General features: G+C 40.5%; 1 protein-coding gene across 1 annotated transcript in view; it reads left to right on the top strand.

Annotated features, from left to right (window-relative positions):
- Positions 1-24,052, top strand: part of clic4 (chloride intracellular channel 4) — a 38,751-nt gene extending 14,699 nt beyond the window's left edge. Inside the window, exons 2-6 of the mRNA XM_062962037.1 lie at positions 9,870-9,979; positions 16,944-17,069; positions 17,335-17,441; positions 21,168-21,349; positions 21,639-24,052. Of these exons, the coding sequence (XP_062818107.1) occupies positions 9,870-9,979; positions 16,944-17,069; positions 17,335-17,441; positions 21,168-21,349; positions 21,639-21,803 (690 nt within the window). The 3' untranslated portion in view covers positions 21,804-24,052. The remainder of the gene's footprint in view (positions 1-9,869; positions 9,980-16,943; positions 17,070-17,334; positions 17,442-21,167; positions 21,350-21,638) is intronic.
- Positions 24,053-25,376: the final 1,324 nt, after the last annotated feature.

The following is a 25,376-nucleotide window of genomic DNA, read 5'->3' as shown; positions in this document are numbered from 1 at the left end:
ATGTTGTTCTATGTGGGTTTGTATGGATATAATGTTTTTAAATTGCTGATTGTGCTTTTAACTCATGTTGGAGCGAGCTTGGTCACCATTTGAGCCATCCTGAGTCCCTTCGGGGAGATGGAGGCGGGATACAAAAATAAAATTATTATTAAAGTTATTATAACTTAATGCACTATGAATGCTGTTAGTGCGTTCTATCCTCATTCCTAGCTCTCTTCTCAACAGAATGATAGGGGAGATGGTATAAATAAACTATTATTATTATTATTATTATTATTATTATTATTATTATTATTATTATTATTATTATTGACCTCAAGCAGTTGCAGCCAAGGCAAAGTCAGCGTCTTTTTTTTAATTATTAGTAATTTTCTTTTTAAAACAAAAAAAAGGAAAAAGAAAAAAGTAATGATAAACATCAATATAGACATGAAATATAATACAATACAACTTAGAAAGAGAGTAGCCTTTTTTTTGTAGTAGTTGATGTGAAATAGTGATTTAAAAAGAGAGACAAAAAGGCACCAAAATTTTTAGAAAAGAAATAAGGATAGATAGATAGATAGATAGATAGATAGATAGATAGATAGATAGATAGATAGATAGATAGGAAAAAGAATATATATACTGTGTGTGTGTGTGTGTATTGACTTCATCTTTTACACAGTTACTTTAGAAAGTTTTTGATTATCTTTTCTTATCTATCTGTAGTGTCGGTATATAAATTAAATAAAGTAAAAATCTTCTTATAATCAATCTATAATAACAAATCTTATCCTTAAATTAACACCTTCATTTGCTCTTCTTTCAAGTAGTTTTTTTTTTTTTATCAAATCCCAGTTTGTTTGTTTTTTCGGTCTGCCATAATTATTTTTTAATAAATACATCAACTTATCCATATTCATTATTTCCAACACCGTATTTATCCCAACAGTTTGTCCCCGGAGTTTGTTTCTTTTTCCGATATTTGGCATATGTCATTCTTGCTGCCGTAATAAGACAGTTAAATAGAAGTTCTTCATTTTTTGTTCTTTATCAGTGTTAAGCATCCCTAAAAGAAACTCTTGAAGAAGTCGCCCTGATTTATTTGAGAGCCCTGCTTTCGTTCAATGACTCTTCCTCAAATATTAGACATCTCAATGTTTCTAATCTCATTCGTAAGAGGCTGCGATGCAAAGCATAAACCACACTTTTGCAGAGTGTCGGGATTATGCCGAAGCCGTAGTTTAATCCTCGTATTGTTGGCGAAACAAAGAGCCAAGAGGTTTCTCTTCTTGGAGAAAGGAAGTAGCGCTCCGTCCTGAATTTGGACCCATATTAGGCATAAACTAAATATAGGCGAGTCGAAGCCAGGAGTGAAGTCACATCTGTGAACTTTCCAAGCGGACAATGGGAACGGTCTCTGCTCCTGGATGCCCTTCCGACTTTCCTCCTGTGCGCTGACGCTTTTTTGCTTGCCAAATGCACTGTCCAGTTTTTTTCTGTTTGGTTTTAAAAATGAAAGAAAGTGGGTTTGCTTTTAGAAGTTGGACAGGAAATAGATTTTTGCTAAAAATATAGTCAGGGCAAAAGCAAGAGTCTGGAGTGTGCTTCATTCTGCATAGGAAACCTTGCATTTTTGCAACAACAAAAACAAAAAAAAGGTTGAGTGTGTTAAATTACTGTATATACTGGAGTATAAGCCTAGTTTTTCAGCCCTTTTTTAAGACTGAAAAAAACCTCTTTGTCTTATACTCAGGTCGGCTTATACTCAAGTACAGTAGAGTCTCACTTATCCAACACTCACTTATCCATCGTTCTGGATTATCCAAGACATTTTTGTAGTCAATGTTTTCAATATATCATGATATTTTGGTGCTAAATTCATAAATACAGTAATTACTGCATAGCATTACTGCGTATTGAACTACTTTTTCTGTCAAATTTTTTCATTTACAAATGGCACTTCATTTGTAAAATCCTAATCTAACTTGATGTTTAATAGGCTTTTCCTTAATCCCTCCTTATTATCCAACATATTTGCTTATCCAACGTTTTGTCAACCCGTTTACGTTGGATAAGCGAGACTGTAATGTATATGTGTATGTATATATTATTATTATTATTATTATTATTATTATTATTATTATTATTATTAGTGACAGGTGACAGTCGCATTGACAAAGAACATAGAAAAACATCCAAATGCAATTTAAAATATCCAGACATTAAATCAGCATTAAACAGGATCTTGGCCTTCTTTTCTCGCGTGGACTTTGGGAGCCCCGGGGCCGGAGTGTTTGTGTTCCTGCCAAAGCACATGCCGTCCTGCGCAAACTAGCTCCGAGGAGCAAAGTTCTCGCACAAAGGCTCTTCGGGGCTCTTGCTAATGTGGAGTGCTTTTGGAAACGCAGAGCAGACTTGACAGCGGGCCCTGGCAGACTGTTTTGCAATGTTATAATCTTTCCACTCGAACACTGGAGGGCTTTATCTGGGTTGGGCAGCACATCAGGGATTCCTTCCACATTGCGCTCCAAGAATGTTGCGCTCCTAGCCTTGCATTCTGTGGCTGGATCTACACCAGGCATGGGCCAACTTCGGCCCTCCCTCCAGGTGTCACCTGGGATGGTGACATCAATAATCCAAGCCTTTTTCTTTTCCACAACTGTGATGTCTGGTGTGTTGTGTTCCAGAACTTTGTCAGTCTGGATTCGGAAGTCCCACAGTATCTTTGCGTGCTCATTTTCCAATACTTTTGCAGGTTTGTGATCCCACCAGTTCTTTGCTGCTGGGAGGTGGTACTTGAGGCATAAGTTCCAATGAATCATTTGGGCCACATAGTTGTGCCTCTGTTTGTAGTCTGTCTGTGCGATTTTCTTACAGCAGCTGAGGAGATGATCCATGGTTTCGTCAGTTTCCTTGCACAGTCTGCATTTTGGGTCATCAGCTGATTTTTCGATCTTGGCCTGAATTGCCTTTGTCCTGATGGCTTGCTCCTGGGCTGCAAGGATCAGGCCTTCTGTCTCCTTCTTCAGGGTCCCATTTGTGAGCCAGATCCAGGTCTTCTCTTTATCAGCTTTTCCTTCAATTTTGTCAAGGAACTTTCCATGCAATGTTTTGTTGTGCCAGCTGTCAGCTCTAGTTTGTAGTGCGGTTTTCTTGTACTGGTTTTTTGTCTGTTCTGTTTTGAGGAGTTTCTGATTTTTGACTTCAATCAAAGCAGATTCTTCACTTTGCTTTCCATATTCTGCCAGGGCATGTTCTTCTTCTTTGACTGCTTGTTTTACTTGCAAGAGTCCTCTGCCCCCTGATCTTCTAGGCAGATAGAGCCGGTCAACATCACTGCGAGGGTGCAGTGAATGATGAATGGTCATGAGTTTTCTTGTTTTTCTGTCCAAATTGTCCAGTTCCGCTTGTGTCCAATTTATAATGCCAGCAGTATATCTTATGACAGGTATGGCCCAGGTTTTTATGGCCTTGATGGTGTTGCCTCCATTGAGCTTGCTTTTGAGAATTTTTCTGACCCTTTGTGTGTATTCTTTACTGACCACAATCTTCACATGTTCATGCTTGATGTTGTCCAGCTGTAATATGCCCAGATATTTATAGGCCTCTGGCTGGTGACACTTTATTGTTTGGCCATTAGGCATATTTATGCCCTCACTTTCAATGATGATGATGATGATGATTGTGAGCCACCCCGAGTCCCTTTGGGGAGATGGAGGCGGGGTATAAAAATAAAGTTGTTGTTGTTGATATTATTATTATTATTATTATTATTATTATTATTATTATAGTATGACACAGCAGACTATATATACAGTAGAGTCTCACTTATCCAACACTCACTTATCCAACGTTCTGGATTATCCAACACATTTTTGTAGTCAATGTTTTCAATACATCGTGATATTTTGGTGCTAAATTCGTAAATACAGTCATTATTACATAGCATTACTGCATATTGAACGACTTTTTCTGTCAAATTTGTTGTTAAACATGATGTTTTGGTGCTTAATTTGTAAAATCATAACCTCTTTTGATGTGTAATAGGCTTTTCCTTAATCTCTACTTATTATCGAACATATTCACTTATCCAACGTTCTGCCGGCCCGTTTATGTTGGATAAGTGAGACTCTACTGTACATGCTGGATTTCAATTATTATTATCAACACAACGACGTTGTATGGCACAGCAAACAAGATAGACATGCTGGATTTCGTTTCACAAAACCACAAGTCGAACACTTCCCAAGTGTCTAGGACTGTGTGATGTATTTATTATTATTATTATTATTATTATTATTATTATTATTATTATTATTATTTTATTGTATGACACAGCAAACAAGATAGATATGCTGGATTTCGTATCACAAAATCACAAGTCGAACACTTCCCAAGTGTCTAGGACTGTGTGATGTATTTTTATTATTATTATTATTATTATTATTATTATTGTATGTCACAGCAAACAAGATAGACATGCTGGATTTCGTTTCACAAAACCACAAGTCGAACACTTCCCAAGTGTCTAGGACTGTGTGATGTATTATTATTATTATTATTATTATTATTATTATTATTATTATTATTATGACACAGCAAACAAGATAGATATGCTGGATTTCCTATCACAAAATCACAAGTCAAACACTTCCCAAGTGTCTAGCACTGTGTGATGTATTTTCGGATGATGCGTGCAGATCCCAGCAGGGTGGCCTTTTGCAGTTGGCAGATCGTAATTTTGTCAATGTCTATTGTTTCCAAATGCCGGCTGAGATCTTTTGGCACGGCACCCAATGTGCCCATCACCACCGGGACCACCTGCACTGGTTTCTGCCAGAGTCTTTGAAGTTCAATCTTGAGGTCCTGAGAGCGGCTGAGTTTTTCCCGTTGTTTTTTGTCAATGCGACTGTCACCTGGGACGGCAACATCAATGATCCAAACCTTGTTCTTTTCCACAATAATAATAATAATAATTATTATTATTATTATTATTATTATTAGTGTGTTATTTATTATTAAAGGAGAGAGGCTCCAAAAGCCAGCGTGGTAAACCAGAAACAGAAAGGTAAAAATGATCCACCAGTTAGTTCTTCATATAGGAAACAGCCATGCCATAGGAAGTTAAGATCTAAATCTGTGTCTCAAAAGCACCAATAAATAAAGCTGCAAGGAAGGGTCTTAGCCAGGAATGGTGTGTGGGTGCAGATGGGTGGATGTGAGAACGGTGTCACTCCGCGGGGTGTTTGCTTTCAGGCGCACTCAATGACTGCTTCCGCACAAAGAACCGAAATAACCGATGACTCCTACGTGAAGTTTTGTACAGAGACAGAATCTCATAAAGGGGAGCCTGGTGAGATAATGAAACCCGAAGTCTTTGATTTCGAATCATGTTGTTTCATTACCTAACTAGAATTTTTATGCATGTGCATGGAGCTCACTTTTCCATCCTGAGACATTCCTTCTGGGAACGGAGATTTCTCCTCTTCTTCTGGTCAGTTGACATGGTCTGGCAATGTGGTTGCTACAACGTTGATGTTGTGTATTCATAGCAGATTCCTATTATCCTGTGAGTCCCTATTTCAAATAAGAAATTCAATATGGATAAATATTGTATATACTCAAGTATAAGCCTAGTTTTTCAGCCCTTTTTTTAGGACTGAAAAAGCTCCCCTCGGCTTATACTCAGTTGAGGGTCCTGGTTGGCTTATATTTGGGTCAGCTTATACTCGAGAATATATGGTACATTTATTATTTTTCTCTATTATTATTGGTATTATTACATTTATTATTTTACTCTATTATTATTACATTTATTATTGTACTCTATTATTGTTGCTACTATTACATTTATTTTACTCTATTTTATTATTATTATTATTATTAATACATGTATTATTGCACTCTGATCTTATTATTATTATTACATGTATTATTTTACTCTATTATTATTAAAAGGATACATAAGCACATTTACATTGAGGAAGATGAGAATAATGATTTAATCAGAGTTGGACAGTCATATCTTAAATTAGAGCTTGATGTAAATATTCAAAAACATTTAACCTACTGATGCCTCAATTAATGTAATTTTTTTGGTAATGTATCTATTTTTATTTCTAAAATTTTCCACCCTTGGCTTGAGTCAATGATTTCCCAGGTTTTTTTGTGGTAAAATTAGATGCCTCGGCTTATATTCGGGTCGGCTTATATTCGAGTATATACGGTAGGTTTTTGTGTGTGTCAGGAGCAACTTCAGAAACCGCAAGTCGCTTTTGGCATGAGAGAATTGGCCGTTTGTTGTGATTTGGCCCAGTGGTTTTATTGTTAACTTGGTCCTAATTATGCACATTACATTTATATATTTATATATTAACTCCTATTTTATTGTCTTACTGCGTTTTATTTTTTGTATATTGTGCAATGTATTTATGCTGTTGTTTTTGTATATTATGATGGTCGGCCTTGCCCCATGTGAGCTGCCCAGAGTCCCCGAGATGGTGGTGGGGTATAAATAAAGTTTATTATTATTATTATTATCATTATATATTTATATATATAGATATCTAGATAGATAGATTCTTCCCCAGGCAACCTGCCATATGTTTTGGCATATTGTCCCCGAGTCCCCGAGCCGCCCCGAGTCCCCGTTGGGGAGATGGTGGCGGGGTATAAATAAAGTTTTATTATTATTATTATTATTATTGTACTCACGAGTGTCCAGTTTTTGTGGTGATCCTAAGTTATAGTATAACTAGCTTTGCCCGGCCACGCGTTGCTGTGGCTTATGGGAATCCTTATGGAATAGCAGTGAATAGCCTTGCAGTCTCAAAGCCTGGCCGTTTTCTGGAGTAGCAGGAGCTGTTTGTTGTATGAACGTAGAGGCATGGATGAGGGGTTGTGCTGCCAAGTTTAGTGTCTCTGGGATGTGTAGTTTTGTTGTTTTGTCCTAGGCCGAAATTTCATTACCCTTTTATATATATACTAGCTGTGCCCGGCCACGCGTTGCTGTGGCGAAGTATGGTCGTATGGGAAATAAAGTATCTTATATTATCTGCTTAGAACTGGATTCTATGAGGCCCCTTCTACACAGCTGTATAAAATGCACACTGAAGTGGATTATATGGCAGTGTAGAGTCAAGATAATCCAGTGCAAAGCAGATAATATAAGACTATAAATAAGTTATATACCTGTGTGGAAGGGCCTTGAGTCTACACTGCCATATAATCCAGTTAAAATCAGATAATCTGTATTTTATAGGCAGTGCGGAAGAGGCCTAAGTGAGACCTAACTCTGCCTGTCCCCTGGGCTGAGTGGGTTGGTAGGAGACCAAGTGGGCGGATCTTAGCCTTTTAACTGGCAGCAATTGGATAAAAACAATTATTCCTCTCCCTCTAATTAGGACTTTATTTTTCTTTTCTTTTTGTTGTATGAACGTAGAGGCATGGATGAGGGGCTGTGCTGCCAAGTTTAGTGTTTCTGGGATGTGTAGTTTTGTTGTTTTGTCCTAGGCCGAAACGCCATTACCCTTTTATATATATAGATGAGTACCGTCTCTATTTTTTAAAAGCAGCAGGTAGCCTTAAATGTCAGTTGCCTTTCTGCGTGATATGTAATTTTCAAAGGTTACGGCACAAAAGGTAGAGGACTTAGTACAAAGGAGAGGCCGTGATGGCAGCTCTGATTGCAGGGCAAAACTACTTACCACTCGTGGTTTCTCGTCAGGTTGCATTTTTCTTGGCCTTTTTCTTTATTTTTCAGACATAAAAGATCGTTAACTCCATTATGTTTTGCATTTTCCTTTGTGCCTTTTCCTCTTCGCCTCCAGTTTCTGAAGGAGTGTGCTTTTTCCTCAGCCTCCCGCCGGTCTCCTTTGAATTTTCGGTGCTAATGTGCAGTTAATTATGACTCCGTGAAAAATGTGAAGGCGTCCAAAACTCTCCTGTGGATGTTTTCCAAGCTGCAAGGAGCGCTGGGTTTTGTTGCCTCTTTCTTTTCGATTTCTTTGAGACTTCCTCCAAATCAGGGCATGATCATGAGACTTATGTATTTCAGTTATCGTCTCTTTGCTGCGTTTATAACAGGAGCCTGTGGAAATGATGTTTAAAGGCAAACCATTGCACAGCAGAGTCCTTTTTGGGCTCAGAGGCCAACTTTCCCTTGGCATTCCTGCAGCATTCTTTTGAGAGAGTGTGCTCAGAATAACTGCAGACTCTTTGGGGAGTTATCCGGAGGAATGGGACGTAAAAAGAAAGCAATTTCCTGCAGACTCCATATCCGGAGCGAGAGCTGGGTTATATTTTGCATTCATTCAAGGTATTATTTGGTGGAATGGCATTTCCACCGTCTTCTCAAACTTTGCCCTATGTGTTAAATGGAAAGAAAACGTTCTGTTGACAGTTGGGACTCTGGAGTGTCATGTTCAAGCTCTGAGCCGTTTTGTCTTTTTCTCATTTGCAAGATATGCGGCTACTGAGGAAGAAATGTGCACTTGAAAGTTTTGGTGCGGGATACTGGGAAAATATAAGCCAAATGTAACTTTCCCCTAGTACAATGGTTCCCAACCAGGGACCGCTTTGACCAGGGACCATTTGACCAGAGATCACTTGACCAGAGATCACTTGACCAGGGACCGCTTTGTCCAGGAACCAAATTATCCAGGGACCAAATGACCAGGAACCAAATGACCAGGGACCACTCTGACCAGGGATCAAATTATCCAGGGACCAAATGACCAGGGACCACTTTGACCGGAGACCGCTTTGACCTGGGACCCCTCTCCAATATTAGTGCCAAGAGGGTTACGAATCCCTTTTTGGTCAACTTTCTTTTTGGTTCAGTTACCTGGGGTGCTGATTCAGAAAACTGCATTGAATAGACCACATCAGCTCTAGTTTCTGATCCAGAACATTTGCCATCCAGTAGTCGCCATCTGCTCACCCACAGAAAACCATATTTAGTCATCTAAAATTGGTTTGGTCTATCCAGTGCAATTTTCTGACTCAGCACCCCAAATAACCCTGGAACAGGCCTAAAAATGAAAACACCAAGGCGCCTTGCTTCCAGACGCTGCATGGAACGGGAAGAGGAGGAGAAGCAGCAGTCAGGAGGCTTGTTGCTTCTTTTGTGGATAGTCAGCCTCTCTCCTCCCGATAACCCACTAGAAGAGGGTTTCCTGAGACCAATCACTTTTGTTGCAATGGTGTAGTAACAGTGAGGCTGCGGACCATATTTTAGTTCTTGGGGACCACGGGTGGTCCATGGACCGCAGGTTGGGAACCACTGGAATGAAGATGCTTCTGAAGCTCAGGGCTCCTCTCATCCCAAATTGACCTCAAACAAATCTGTGGCACTTTATTTATATTTCTGAGATCGCAACTTAAAATGTGCACTTTGCTAATGTTTTGTTGTGCCAGCTGTCAGCTCTAGTTTGTAGTGTGGTTTTCTTGTACTGTTTCTTTGTCTGCTGTGTTTTGAGGAGTTTCTGATTTTTGAAACTATTTTTATTATTATTATTATTATTATTATTATTATTATTATTATTATTATTCTGAAGTCCAGCTGTATCCTTAGTGGAAACCTTTCTGCATTCATCCTTAGTGTGACAACTCACTTGCTTCAGACATCTTGTTTCTCCTGCTGAATTTATTGGGATTGGCACAATTTCTTCATGCTTTCAGTCTGCGTAGTTGTCAGAAAGTGGCTAATCTGGCTTTTGTTGTTTGATGGGATCAAATTGTGCCAGCTTATAGAGAGCCGATTAGTTTTTCACAACCTGCCTGGCCCTTGGTTTTGCAAATTGGCACGGCCATGACAACTTCCAGCATGCTGATTTCTGCAAACCTGGTCCGCTTGTACTAATGACCTTTCCCTGTTTTCACAGGCCGGGAGTGACGGCGAAAGCATCGGGAATTGTCCCTTTTCCCAGAGACTCTTCATGATCCTGTGGCTCAAAGGAGTTGTATTTAGTGTTACGACAGTTGACTTGAAAAGGTAGGACACATGTATTTATTTATTTATTTATTTACAACATTTCTACCCCGCCCTTCTCACCTGAGGGGACTCAGGGCGGCTTACAACAACCGGCAAAATTCAATGCCAGACAGATCAATGAAAACAGCAACACATTTAAAACCATTAACAGTAATCCATAAAATACATTAGTCAAGCTTAAAACATATAGTTACTTAATACCATTCTTCCAAGGAACCATTGCACATAAAACTAAGGGATTTCCTGGAACGAGAACTGTGTTATGCAACTTACACGTAAGCTATATGAATATGCATGCTCAAAACTAACACATGCAATATGCATTGAAGAGAGGAGACAAACATATAATTTCATTCAAACTTGTATACCATTTAATTGACTCTTAATTTAATTGAGGGAAAAGGTAATTTTGCATTTCACAGTTTAATTACCAATGTTTATAATTTCATTGGCTGTGTATAGGAAACAAAAGAGAGCCGGTGCGATGCAGTGATTTGACATTGGAATGTGACTCTGGAGACCAGGGTTCGAATCCCCACTTGGCCATGCAAACCCACTGGGCAAGTCACACTCTCTCAGCTTCAGAGCAGGAGTCGCAGTGGTGCAATGGGTTAAACCCTTGTACCGGATGGACTGCTGACCTGAAGGTTGCTGGTTCGAATCCACGAGATGGGGTGAGCTCCCTTCTGTCACCTCTAGCTTGTGGGGATATGAGAGAAGCCTCCCAGCAGGATGGTAACATATCTGGGCATCTCCTGGGCAACGTCTCTGTAGACAGCCAATTCCCTGTCTCTGGCATTCAGTCTGTGAACTGCTCTGTTCCATCTGTAAACAATCTCATTTATTGTCGAAGGCTTTCATGGCCAGAATCACTGGGTTGCTGTGAGTTTTCCGGGCTGCCTGGCCATGTTCTAGAAGCATTCTCTCCTGACGTTTCGCCCACATCCATGGCAGGCATCCTCAGAGGTTGTGAGGTCAGTTTGGAAACTATATAAACCTCACTTGCCTAGTTTTCCAACAGACCTCACAACCTCTGAGGATGCTTGCCACAGATGTGGGCAAAATGTCAGGAGAGAATGCTTCTGGAACATGCCCAGACAGCCTAGAGCACTCACAGCAATTCAATCTCACAAGTGGCTGTCGTGTTTCTCTTCTCTGTGCCCAATTGTCGGGAACTCACAAGTTGGGCCTAGGGATGTTAAATACAGTAGAGTCTCACTTATCCAAGCCTCTGGATAATCCAAGCCATTTTTCTTGTCAATGTTTTCAATATATCATGATATTTTGGTGCTGACGTCGTAAATACAGTAATTACAACATAACATTACTGCGTATTGAACTGCTTTTTCTGTCAAATTTGTTGTAAAACATGATGTTTTGGTGCTTAATTTGTAAAATCATAACCTAATTTGATGTTTAATAGGCTTTTCCTTAACTCCTCCTTATTATCCAAGATATTCGCTTATCCAAGCATCTGCCGGCCTGTTTAGCTTGGATAAGTGAGACTCTACTGTATGTAGAGAGCCATAACTTTGCAGGGAAAGTTGTGTTGATGTTGTTGTCATGCTCATAGTAAATGTATTAGTTCAATCCCTGTTGGGTATAGGATGATGACATTTCATAAAAGCATCGTGGCTGTCTGTGCCGGTCATTCTGTGACTTCTTTGACGACGATTCCCGTGTGTTAGATTCCTCAAGGCTTCTTTCCTTCTCCGTTGGGCAAATGCAGCTCTTAGTTTTATCCTGTAAGATTCTCTCTTATGATTGTTTACCGATATTGTGGATTTAGTGTTGTAAACTTGTGTTTTTTGTTTTGTTTTTATATTGTGATGTTGGGCAAGGCCCCATGTGAGCCGCCCCGAGTCCCTTCGGGGAGATGGGGCGGGGTACAAGAATAAAATAATAATAATAATAATAATAATAATAATAATAATAATAATAATAATAATAATAATAATACAGCTGGACAACATCAAGCATGAACATGTGAAAACTGTGGTCAGCAAAGAATACACACAAAGGGTCAGAAAAATTCTCAAAAGCAAGCTCAATGGAGGCAACACCATCAAGGCCATAAACACCTGGGCCATACCTGTCATAAGATATACTGCTGGCATTATAAATTGGACACAGGTGGAACTGGACAATTTGGACAGAAAAACAAGAAAACTCATGACCATTCATCATTCACTGCACCCTCGCAGTGATGTTGACCGGCTGTATCTGCCTAGAAGATCAGGGGGCAGAGGACTCTTATAAGTAAAACAAGCAGTCAAAGAAGAAGAACATGCCCTGGCAGAATATGTCAAGCAAAGTGAAGAACCTGCTTTGATTGAAGTCAAAAATCAGAAACTCCTCAAAACACAGCAGACAAAAAACCAGTACAAGAAAACCGCACTACAAACTAGAGCTGACAGCTGGCACAACAAAACACTGCATGGAAAGTTCCTTGACAAAATTGAAGGAAAAGCTGACAAGGAGAAGACCTGGCTCTGGCTCATGAATGGGACCCTGAAGAAGGAGACAGAAGACCTGATCCTTGCAGCCCAGGAGCAAGACATCAGGCAATTAAGGCCAAGATTGAAAAATCAGCTGATGACCCAAAATGCAGACTGTGCAAGGAAACCGACGAAACCATTGATCATATCCTCAGCTGCTGTAAGAAAATCGCACAGACAGACTACAAACAGAGGCACAACTATGTGGCCAAATGATCCATTGGAACTTATGCCTCAAGTACCACCTCTCAGCAGCAAAGAACTGGTGGGATCACAAACCTGCAAAAGTATTGGAAAATGAGGACGCAAAGATACTGTGGGACTTCCGAATCCAGACTGACAAAGTTCTGGAACACAACACACCAGACATCACAGTTGTGGAAAAGAACAAGGTTTGGATCATTGATGTTGCCATCCCAGGTGACAGTCGCATTGACGAAAAACAACAGGAAAAACTCAGCCGCTATCAGGACCTCAAGATTGAACTTCAAAGACTCTGGCAGAAACCAGTGCAGGTGGTCCCGGTGGTGATGGGCACACTGGGTGCCGTGCCAAAAGATCTCAGCCGGCATTTGGAAAAAATAGACATTGACAAAATTACGATCTGCCAACTGCAAAAGGCCACCTTACTGGGATCTGCATGCATCATCCGAAAATACATCACACAGTCCTAGATACTTGGGAAGTGTTCGACTTGTGGTTTTGCGAAACGAAATCCAGCATATCTATCTTGTTTGCTGTGTCATACAACGTCGTTGTGTCAATAATAATAATAATAATAATTTTATTATTAGTTCTGGAATCGAGTCACTTGGCTGTTGTTCGGAGCAGCAACGGTTGGATTTCCAAATGTTCTGGGCTTTGACCAAAGCACGAAATGATGGGGCTGCTGGAAAACGGCTGTGACGTGAATTTTCCTTTTTACGGCCTTGTTAAATATAGCCCGAGAGGATATTTCCAGTGAGTTCTGTTAGCAACCCTGGACACAAGGAGGAAAAAGGCCCGGGCTAAATGGGGACATGGCAGCCCTTTTCATATGTTTTCTGCCTCTCTCTGCACCAAAGACAGAGGCTCCATTCTTTTCCCGCCCCAGGAATGCCGCTTGTGTCTATGCGCAAAAATGAGATGTCTTTTGTTGGCCGAGAGAGAGCTGCCGCGTGTGCAGAACTTCCCCAGAAAGGCGAGACTTGCTTCTGAGTTTGTTGGGCTTTCAAAAAAAATATTTAAATTCAAGGAAAATTCTGAATTGGACAAACACTGCCCAGGAACATGTGTTGTTGAAGGCTTTCATGGCCAGAATCACAAGGTTGTTGTGAGTTTTTCAGTCTCTATGTCCATGTTCTAGAAGCATTCTCTCCTGACGTTTCGCCCACATCTATGGCAGGCATCCTCAAGAGGATGTGAGGTACAGTAGAGTCTCACTTATCCAACATAAATGGGCCAGCAGAATGTTGGATAAGCAAAATATGTTGGATAATAAGGAGGCATTAGGGAAAAGCCTATTAAAAATCAAATTAGGTTATGATTTTACAAATTAAGCACCAAAACAACATGTTTAACAACAAATTTGACAGAAAAAGTAATTCAATATGCAGTAATGCTATGTAGTAATTACTGTATTTATGAATTTAGCACCAAAATAGCACGATGTATTGAAAACATTGACTACAAAAATGCATTGGATAATCCAGAACGTTGGATAAATGAGACTCTACTGTATATGCATTTGGTTTTATCACTAAAACCACTTGCCCTATAAGCCTTATATTTCACCTGTCACATCAGCACTTTTAATCTTGTACCCATTACTCTGGCCCGGCCCAGTTTTATTGTGTTTTAGCGTATTGTTTACTGCTTGTTGTTTATACTGTTTTAATTGTTTTAATTTGCCTTTTGTTTTGTATTGTTATATTGTGTGTTGAGGCCTTGGCCTTTGTAAGCTGCATCGAGTCCTTCGGGAGATGCTAGCGGGGTACAAATAAAGTTTAATAATAATAATAATAATAATAATAATAATAATATGTATGTAACATTTACATACAAGGAGCCCCCGGTGGGGCAGCGTGTTAAAGCGCTGAGCTGCTCGTTTGAATCCGGGGAGCGGGGTGAGCTCCTGCTGTTAGCCCCAGCTTCTACCAACCTAGCAGTTCAAAAACATGCAAATGTGAGTAGATCAATAGGTACCGCTCCGGTCGGAAGGTAAAGGCGCTTCATGGAGTCATGACAGTGGCCACATGACCTTGGCGGTGTCTACGGACAATGCTGGCTCTTCGGCTTAGAAATGGTGGGCATCCAAGTGAACATTTGAACACTCCATTAACACCAAGTGCCAGTAACCGTGGTTTGCGAGAACATGGATGACAGGTCGGCAGAATTTAAATACAGACTTCATTGCGCACATTCAGTGCTTCTCTGTAAGTTTGTCTGCATTTAGACAAACGTGCAAAGCAAACGACGAAGACAGAGATGTCCCGGAGGGATGTGGGAGGAAAGAGAAGTGACGGAGCCTGAACGAGGTTTGCTGAGAGACGGGAGAAGCAAAAAGTCCCCACACCTTGTTTCATAATGTCGTTTTGGCAGTTGATAAACGTGTTGCCTGCCTCCAAAAATAAAATCCTGCTACCTTGGAGTTCAACTGGTTTGGGGTTTTTTTGTTTTGTTTTTTTTGCCTTAAAAAGCACCTTCTCCAACCAATAGGAGAAACTGGAGTGCCGCCATTTGAGTAATTTCCTGTAATTATGGTAGGTGTTCTCATCAGCATTTTAATTGATGCTTAAGCTACTTAGGATATGGAACTGACGCACACGTTGAAATGGCTTTTGGAAAAGGACACGTTATAGATCAGGCATGGGCAAACTTGGGCCTTCCGGGTGTTTTGGACTCCCAACTCCCACCATTCCTAACAGCCTATTATTATTATTATTATTATTATTTTATTTTATTTTATTATGACAGCAAACAAGATAGACATGCTGGATTTCATATCACAAAATCACAAGTCGAACACTTCCCAAGTGTCTAGGACTGTGTGATGTATATTATTATTATTATTAATTCTTATTATTATTTTATTATGACAGCAAACAAGATAGACATGCTGGATTTCGTATCACAAAATCACAAGTCGAACACTTCCCAAGTGTCTAGGACTGTCATTATTATTATTATTATTATTATTATTATTATTATTATTATTATTATTATTATTTTATTATGACACAGCAAACAAGATAGACATGCTGGATTTCATATCACAAAATCACAAGTCGAACACTTCCCAAGTGTCTAGGACTGTGTGATGTATTTTCGAATGATGCGCCCAGGTCCCAGTCGGGTGGCCTTTTGCAGTTGGCAGATCGTGATTTTGTCAATGTCTATTGTTTCCAAATGCCGGCTGAGATCTTTTGGCACGGCACCCAGTGTGCCCATCACCACCGGGACCACCTGCACTGGTTTCTGCCAGAATCTTTGAAGTTCAATCTTGAGGTCCTGAGAGCGGCCGAGTTTTCCCTGTTGTTTTTTGTCAATGCGACTGTCACCTGGGATGGCAACATCAATTATCCAAACCTTTTTCCTTTCCACAACTGTGATGTCTGGTGTGTTGTGTTCCAGAACTTTGTCAGTCTGGATTCGGAAGTCCCACAGTCTCTTTGCATGCTCATTTTCCAATACTTTTGCAGGTTTGTGATCCCACCAGTTCTTTGCTGCTGGCAGATGGTACTTGAGGCATAAGTTCCAATGGATCATTTGGGCCACATAGTTGTGCCTCTGTTTGTAGTCTGTCTGTGTGATTTTCTTACAGCAGCTGAGGATATGATCCATGGTTTCGTCAGCTTCCTTGCACAGTCTGCATTTTCTGTCTGATTATTTATTTATTTATTATTTGCGACATTTATATACCGCCCTTCTCACCCCGAAGGGGACTCAGGGCGGTTTACAAGTATATATACATACAATATATTATATTATACAACTATATTGCAATATAATTAGTAATATTGCATGTAATATAAATATACAATTATAATAGTGAATTATAATTATTATTACATTGTATTACAACATATTATTATTATTATTATTATTATTATTATTATTATTATTATTATTATGCATGCTGTGAGTTCACATTGAAACCATAGGTTCACAAAGAAAGCTACTCAGATGTACAAGTATGTGGGTGTATCTGTCAGCTTTCCAATTAGTTTGAGGGTTTGCTAATTATGGTCCACAAAAGCTGCAATATTTTTCGGATTAGACTTGTCCACTTTGTGTCTTCCCAACACTGAATTCAATGGGATTCACTCCCTAGTCCACGTCTTTTAATCTCCGATACCGGGTCTTCTTAGGCTAAAGATTTCCAAGTCCACTTAGGCATGGTTACCTTAAGTCGACATCAGTGGCACTCATTGTAAACAGAACCACTCAATTAATTGAATGCTTTTTAATTTATTTTTTTACTATAGGAAGCCTGCAGACCTTCAGAACCTGGCTCCAGGGACTCACCCGCCCTTTATTACGTTTAATAGCGAGGTGAAAACGGATGTAAACAAGATCGAAGAATTCCTTGAAGACGTCCTCTGCCCACCCAAGTAAGTGTCAGCAGGGTGTGTATGTGTGTTCGCAAGATATTCTACCAAGTGGGTTGCTGTGAGTTTTCTGGACTATATGGCCATGTTCCGGAAGCATTCCCTCCTGACGTTTCACCCACATCTATGGCAGGCACCCTCAGAGGTTGTGAGATCTGTTGGAAACTAGGCAAGTGGGGTTGATATATATATATAAACTAAGTCCCTTGTGTCGGTAATGTCACACAAATCACACCTGAAACTCAATGGAGAATATATTCCTTTTCAGGTATGCAAAACTTTCACCGAAACATCCCGAATCAAACACCGCGGGGATGGACATCTTTGCTAAATTTTCAGCATTTATCAAGAATTCCAGGCCGGAAGGAAATGAAGGTCAGGAAAACATTTTTTTAATTTTTAAAATAGCATTAGGTTTGTTTAGTTGCCTTGGTCAAGGTGTGGTGGTTCTACTTGAGCAGGTAGTGACTGCCTTAAAGAAATAACTTTTCGTAATGTTTCTCTGCATGCTATTCTCAAATACATAACATATATATACTACTAGCTGTGCCCGGCCACGCGTTGCTGTGGCTTATAGGAATCCTTTGTTGGCCAGGTGGAATTGCAGTGAAGAGCCTTGCAGCCTCAAAGCCTGGCTGTTTTCTTCTTATGGGAATCCTTGTTTGGTGAGCTGGAATACAAAGGAATAGGCTTGCTGCTTGGAAGGCTGGGCACTTGCGTTCTAGGGGAATGTTTTTTTGCGCTGCTAGAATTGCAATGAATAGCCTTGCTGCTTCAAAGTCTGGCTGCTTGCTACCTAGGGGAATCTTTGTTTGCTCAACTTCAATAGTACAAAGTAGTATCACTGCTTCAGAGCCTGGCCTCCTCCTACCAAGGTTAATCCTTTGCCTGGTTGAATTGCACTGAATAGCCTTGCAGCTTCAATGCCTGGCTAGCTGGAGTAGCACCTTCAGTCAAAGAGCCACCTTGAAGTCTAGATACTTCCTTTGTAGGGAAATCCTTGTTTGGCCAGCTTGAATTGCACTGAATAGTCTTGCAGCTTAAAAGCCTGCCTGGTTTCTACATATGGGCATGGTGTTTTCTTTCATTTTTTGATGGTCACTCCTTGGAAAGTGCTTAGTTTTGTGGCCAAATTTGGTGTGATTTGGCCCAGTGGTTTTGTTGTTAACTCGGTCCTAATTATGCACATTACATTTTATATATACTGTATATACTCGAGTATAAGCCTAGTTTTTCAGCCCCTTTTTTAAGACTGAAAAAGCCCCCCTCGGCTTATACTTGGGTGAGGGTCCTGGTTGGCTTATATTTGAGTCAGCTTATATTCGAGAATATATGGTATATTTATTATTTTTCTCTATTATTATTGGTATTATTACATTTATTATTTTTCTCTATTATTGTAGCTACTATTACATTTATTTTACTCTATTTTTATTAATAATAATAATACATTTATTATTTCACTCTGATCTTATTATTATTATTGCATTTATTATTTTACTCTATTACTACATGTATTATTTTTCTGTGATTATTATTATTATTAGTATTATTAGTATTATTTTACCCTATTATTATTAAAAGGATACATAAGCACATTTACATTGAAGAAGATGAAAATAATTTAATCAGAGTTGGACAATCTTATCTTAAATTAGAGCTTTATGTAAATATTCAAAAACATTTAACCTAGTGATGCCTCAATTAATGTAAGTTTATTGGTATCTATTTTTATTTCTGAAATTTACCACCCTCGGCTTATACTGGAGTCAATGTTTTCCCAGTTTTTTTGTGGTAAAATTAGGTGCCTTGGCTTATATTCGGGTCGGCTTATACTCGAGTATATACGGTAATTTTATTGGTATCTTGGCTTATACTGGAGTCAATGTTTTCCCAGTGTTTTGTGGTAAAATTAGGTGCCTTGGCTTATATTCGGGTCGGCTTATACTCGAGTATATACGGTAATTTTATTGGTATCTTGGCTTATACTGGAGTCAATGTTTTCCCAGTGTTTTGTGGTAAAATTAGGTGCCTTGGCTTATATTCGGGTCGGCTTATACTCGAGTATATACGGTATATATATATATATATTCTTCATCATCACCTGGAAAACCAAATTGCAGTCCTTGGAGCCAACTGGTGCCTTTGAGCCCAGAGCCAGCTCTTTCCTCTCTGTTTGTTGACCTGCTATCGGGGATTTTTCGCATACAAAAGATGTACAGGCGGTGTGGCTGGACCCGCGAGGTTTTTGGAGATTGTGCAGACAGCGGTCAATCAAAGGCAAACAATCACAAAATTGCCAAGGCTGCTAAAATAGAGCGGAGCCATTGTGTTTGCGCACACACCATGCCTATGCTGAAACAGGCCTTAGTGCTGTTGTGTTCTCAGAACTGTTGCGGATATCAGGACAGCCGTTTGCAGACACTTGCATTTAAGATGGTTTGGTATTGCTGTCAAACGTTGGGATGTTTTGGTTGCTACGATAACTAATGCAGGAAATAGTTGGAAGCGTTCCAAAGGAGACCGTGGTCTCATTGAATCCCTCATAGTTCCCATTCCAGACAAAGACTGGCTTTTGTCCCACTTTGGCCTGAAACATGGTCTGTAACAGGGTATGTAGAGGTTAATGAGGATTCAGCTTCAGGCTGCCCGAACCATTTTCTTGGTGGCAAATGTTCCTCTTTGGAAATATGGTCTGTGGCCTGCTTTTGTACATTTTTGAACTGTTTGTGACCTTCATGGGAGCAGCAAAGTCCTCACTACTTCCAGAGTTCTCACCACTTTCAAGGTCCTCACTACTTCTAAAGTCCTCACTACTTGCACCACCCGAGACCTACTTGCTTTTCGGAAAGCTTGCAAAACCTTGCTCTTCCGACAAGCTTTCAATGTGTGAAAACTTGGGGCTATGTCTGTTTTATTGTTGCTTTTATTGTTGTTTTTATTGTTTTTATTGTTATTTTAAAGCCAAGTGTATTGTTTTAATCTATTTCTGTAAACCGCTCCGAGCCAAACTGGGAGTAGCGGTATACAAGTTTAATGAATAAATAAAATAAATACTTCCGAAGTCCCCACTACTTACTCCAAAGTTCTCACTACTTCCAGAGTCCTCACTACTTCTAAAGTCCTCACTACTTCTAAAGTCCTCACTACTTCTAAAGTTCTCACTACTTCCGAAGTCCCCACTACTTCCGAAGTCCCCACTACTTCCTCCAAAGTTCTCACTACTTCTTCCAAAGTCCTCAATACTTCCAGAATCCTACTATTTCCAAAGTCCTCACTACTTCTAAAGTCCTCACTACTTCTAAAGTTCTCACTACTTCCGAAGTCCCCACTACTTCCTCCAAAGTTCTCACTATTTCTTCCAAAGTCCTCAATACTTCCAGAATCCTACTATTTCCAAAGTCCTCACTACTTCCAAGGTCCTCACTACTTTTAAAGTTCTCACTACTTCCAAAGTCCCCACTACTTTATCCAAAGTTCTCACTACTTCTTCCAAAGTTCTCACTACTTCCAAAGTCCCCACTACTTCCTCCAAAGTTCTCACTACTTCTTCCAAAGTCCTCACTACTTCCAGAGTCCTCACTACTTCTAAAGTTCTCACTACTTCTAAAGTCCTCACAACTTTCAAAGTCCCCGCTACTTCCTCCAAAGTTCTCACTACTTCTTCCAAAGTCCTCACTACTTCCATTCCACCGCATTAAATACCTGTCAACACTTGGTTCTTATGCCACGCTAAAGTCCAAAAGGCATTGCTTGGAATGTCTTTGGGAAGCACTGTTTACCCTCTTAAAGCAGGGTTATATAAATCCGTTCCCAGACCTCGAGTTCTTCTGCAGGGCTTGAAATGGGAAGAGCAGGACTTTCTCTTTCCTGCGTTTCCGTCGGGAGAACTCTGTGGTGCACGACTGCCCTCTGCTGATTTGTTGCCTGCTTAAGGAGCCAAAGAAACAATAAGGGAGCCAAAGCAGAAAATGTGAATGTTCCAGTACAGTTTGCCCAGTTTAACCATCCATCAGTAGCAGTTCATAAGGAGTATCATAAGGAATGTCTTGCTGTTTGATTCATTCTTCCGTGTTTACATTCTTTTCTCCTTTCCTCCAGCTTTGGAGAGGAGCCTCCTAAAAACTCTGCAAAAGTTGGACGACTATTTGAACACACCTCTTCCGGATGAAATTGATGAAAACAGCATGGAGGATGTGACCGTTTCCACGCGCAAATTTCTGGACGGGGATGAGATGACACTAGCAGATTGCAATTTGTTGCCCAAACTACATATTGTCAAGGTAAGTATGACTCGTTTCAACAACCAGCTCAAACCTGTCTACATGTACAGCTGATGTTTTGACTGTTAATTAGAGTTGTACACGAAATTCGTTACTTTCAGAACCTTCAGTAATTCGGGAACTCGTAATGGTAAGAGCTCTCCTGGTATGAAAACCCACCCGACACAAAAGCAAGCGGGAACCAATCTCGGCTTCTATTCTGATTGTTTATGTTATCTAGTACGAAATACCTAGAGTTCCAGTCCCTTGACCACCATCCAAAACCATTCTTCCTGTGCTTTCCTTCTAGGTTGTGGCCAAAAAGTACCGTAACTTTGAAATCCCCAAGACAATGACTGGGATTTGGAGATACCTGGCGAATGCCTACAGCCGCGACGAATTCACCAACACCTGTCCCGGAGACAAAGAGATTGAAATAGCTTACAGTGACGTAGCAAAGAGACTCACGAAATAAGCGTAACGAAAAGCTTATTTTTTAACAGACAGGCTCCCTTTTTTTGCCCTTTTTAAGATAGCAATTTACTTTGCATGTCCTTGCAGTTACTCAGTGTTACATCAGGTAGGAACAGGTACAGTCATGTTTTTTGGTTTTTTTTACATATGGATATTATTATTATTATGCCACTTTATGGTTTGGTCTCCTGCGGTGAAGGCGAGTGCGGTGTTTCGTGTTGCCACGAAGCGGTTTTCGGGGTCTTGTCCAGAATAGTCCGGAGTGGGATCCTTCTTCCTTCTACAATCTGGAGCCCATGTTGGTGTATTATTCGGGTTTTGCGACAAGAGGGAAGGAAGTGGCAAAGATTTTCCTACACTCGGTTGTGTTAGACAGGATGTTTGAACGCTCTTGGCTTCTTGCTCACTCGGAAGGAGGATTTCTCCTTCCCATTTTTGATGATGTGTTTCACATGCAGAGAGTTCCATTTCCACTTGGACAACATCCCCAAACTTTGGCCTAACTTTGTCAGTCAAGGGACAGTGCTACTTCTTAATATTCCAGATCATATGAAGAGGCAATTAGATTTGAGAGCAGGCATGGGCAAACTCTGGTTTTCCAGGTGTTTTGGACTTCAAAAGTGTGAGTATCTGCCTGCGTTGTATGTAGAATCCATCTTCTTCTCTCCTATGTGACTCAGTGTATCTCCCTGCATTGTATAATCCATCTTCCTCTCTCCTCTGTGACTCAGAGTGAGTATCTGCCTGCGTTGTATGTGGTTATCTGATCACTTAAGTAGCTGAGGGTTTTAGGAATTCTGGGACTTGACCAAAACACCTGGCAAGCCAGAGTTTGCCCATCCCTGCTTTAGACTAATTGCAGGATTGTTAGGATGGTCTATGGAGCACACGTGGCTGGTGGTTCGAGGGTTTTAAAGTGAACTTTTGGGGTGTTTTGCGGAAGTTTTGCACACTAGTGCAACTGAAATAGTGCACCACATAGACGGTTCGAGCAGGGCATCAAAGGTAGTTGCACTAAAAAGAACTACTTGCAAAGTGCACGGCTCTTTGAACACGTCAAGCACCGGGGATGGTTGCACACCAAGATGGGAAGTTCACTTTGCTGTGCCCTTTAGGCATCGGTGGAGGTGTCACCTTTGTATTTTTGCACAAATCTCTTCTTTCAATCCTCCATGAGAACCTGGAGGTGGATTTTCATCATCGACATCCGAATTTGGCCCTTGTTGTGGTGAAACACTACCCCAAAAGCTTATAAGACACGTGGCTTCTTTGGAAAAGCGCTGAGCGCCGTGGTTCTCAACCTGTGGGTCCCCAAATGTTTTGGCCTTAAACTCCCAAAAATCTCAACAGCTGGGACTTCTGGGAGTTGTAGGCCAAAACACCCACAGGTTGAGAACCATTGACTGAGCAGTTTGTCAATAAGTAGACTTTGTTTCCAAGGTCTGCCAGACCATATAGATGAGCACAAAGTTTCCCTCAAGAAGTAGCTACTCTTCCGTTGCTTGAGGTAGACGTACAGAAAACATTTTCCATCCCATTTTAGTAAAATTTGGTCAGAATCTTGCTCTGAGAGTGACTTTATTTTAAACAAAGTGCAAGTGGCCTTCACAAAACCAGTTTCTTTGCCTTACTAGACCTCGTGTGTAACCCTGTTGTGTTGATCCTCACCTTCGAAGTGAGGTGAGCATGACGTTTCCAGGTCCCTTGTGACTGTTACTACCCTCTCCCCAATTTTGCTCACTAACTTCACCCATTTTTCACGGGAAACTCTTCCGTTAGTCTCCCCTGACCGCACACGATTCAAAGTAACTGTGCTTCTTTCAATGGATTGCTGCTTTAATCTGAGTTTCCTTTGTCGGCAAAAGCAACGCTCGGCTTTTGTATTGTATTATTAGTAGACGTAACCACGGGTCTTTCTTTCCAGCAGTTGCAACTAACGGGGAAGGGTTTTGTCCTGTGCGAAAGCACAATCGCTCGCGTTCTGTAAAGCTCTTCCCAAGACTTTTTTTGAAAAGGGTATTCCAAACAAACAAACAAATAGATACCTAACCTGCTCTCTCTTGGTTGGGCTCAAAGTACAGAACGGGCAGGATGTTGGATTTGTCTAGAGAGGAATACCTGCAGTCTCTGTATGACGTATTGTATTATGCTTCTCTTTTCACTTTTCTGGAATATCTTTTACGGATATACCGGCAAACTGCTGGCAGCTATTGTTTTAAAAAATAAAATAAAATTTATATTTTCACTTAATGGTTCTTTTGGCTGTTTTTTCCCCCCTTCTTCAAATAAGTTGAAGGATGTTAGAGTTATGAGAACGTGTAGTAGCAATAATAATAATAATAATAATAATAATAATAATAATAATAATAATAACAACAACTTTATTTTTATACCCCGCCCCATCTCCCCGAAAGGACTTGGGGCGGCCTTGCCCGATAAAACAATCAAATATCAAAACACAGCAATAAAACAGTTATCCAATAAAAACATCAATTACAGTAAAAATAATCGTTAAAATCAAGAGAATAAAAAGAATCTTTTCCCAACTTCGGCATGTTTTTCAAACTTCAGGCTCCTTTCTCCATTGGATATGGCCCCAACCTTGGACAGTTGGCCGCCCTTTCTCTCCATGTAGTTCTCTCTATGTAAGTTACTTTGGAGGTAGTTTCCCTAGAGTGTAAAATGTGGGCACATGGAAGCTTGGATGGTTGAGTTTACACAATGGGTTAAACCCTTGTCTGCTGAACTTCTGACCTGTTGTCCACATGACCAGGAGATGACAACGCAGGCTTCTCGGATTGAAAATGGAGAAAAAGCAGCTCCCTGGAGCCGGAAATGAAAGGAGAAGCCTTTGCCTTGTTTGTGTCTGCACGTCCCATTGTATTTGACTGTTTACGCAATGGGTTAAACCCTTGTGCTGCTGAACGTCTGACCTGTTGTCCACATGACTAGGAGGTGACAACACAGGCTTCTCAGCTTGAAAATTGAGAAAAAGCAGCTCCCTAGAGCCGGAAATGAAAGGAGAAGCCTTTGCCTTGTTTGTGTTTGTACGTCCCATTGTATTTGACTGTTTACTCAATGGGTTAAACCCTTGTGCTGCTGAACGTCTGACCTGTTGTCCACATGACCAGGAGGTGACAAGGCAGGCTTCTCGGCTTGAAAATTGAGAAAAAGCAGCTCCCCGGAGCCGGAAATGAAAGGAGAAGCCTTTGCCTTGTTTGTGTTTGTACGTCCCATTGTATTTGACTGTTTACTCAATGGGTTAAACCCTTGTGCTGCTGAATGTCTGACCTGTTGTCTACATGACCAGGAGGTGACAAGGCAGGCTTCTCGGCTTGAAAATTGAGAAAAAGCAGCTCCCCGGAGCCGGAAATGTAAGGGGAAGCCTTTGCCTTGTTTGTGTCTGTACGTCCCATTGTATTTGACTGTTTACGCTATGGGTTAAACCCTTGTGCTGCTGAACTTCTGACCTGTTGTCCACATGACCAGAAAGTGACAATGCAGGCTTCTCGGCTTGAAAATTGAGAAAAAGCAGCTCCCTGGAGCCAGAGATGAGCACTGCCTCCAGAAGCCA

Source organism: Anolis carolinensis, unplaced genomic scaffold, assembly GCF_035594765.1.
Source record: "Anolis carolinensis isolate JA03-04 unplaced genomic scaffold, rAnoCar3.1.pri scaffold_10, whole genome shotgun sequence".
Taxonomy (NCBI): Eukaryota; Metazoa; Chordata; class Lepidosauria; order Squamata; family Dactyloidae; genus Anolis; species Anolis carolinensis.
This window is presented reverse-complemented; position numbering and strand designations above follow the sequence as displayed.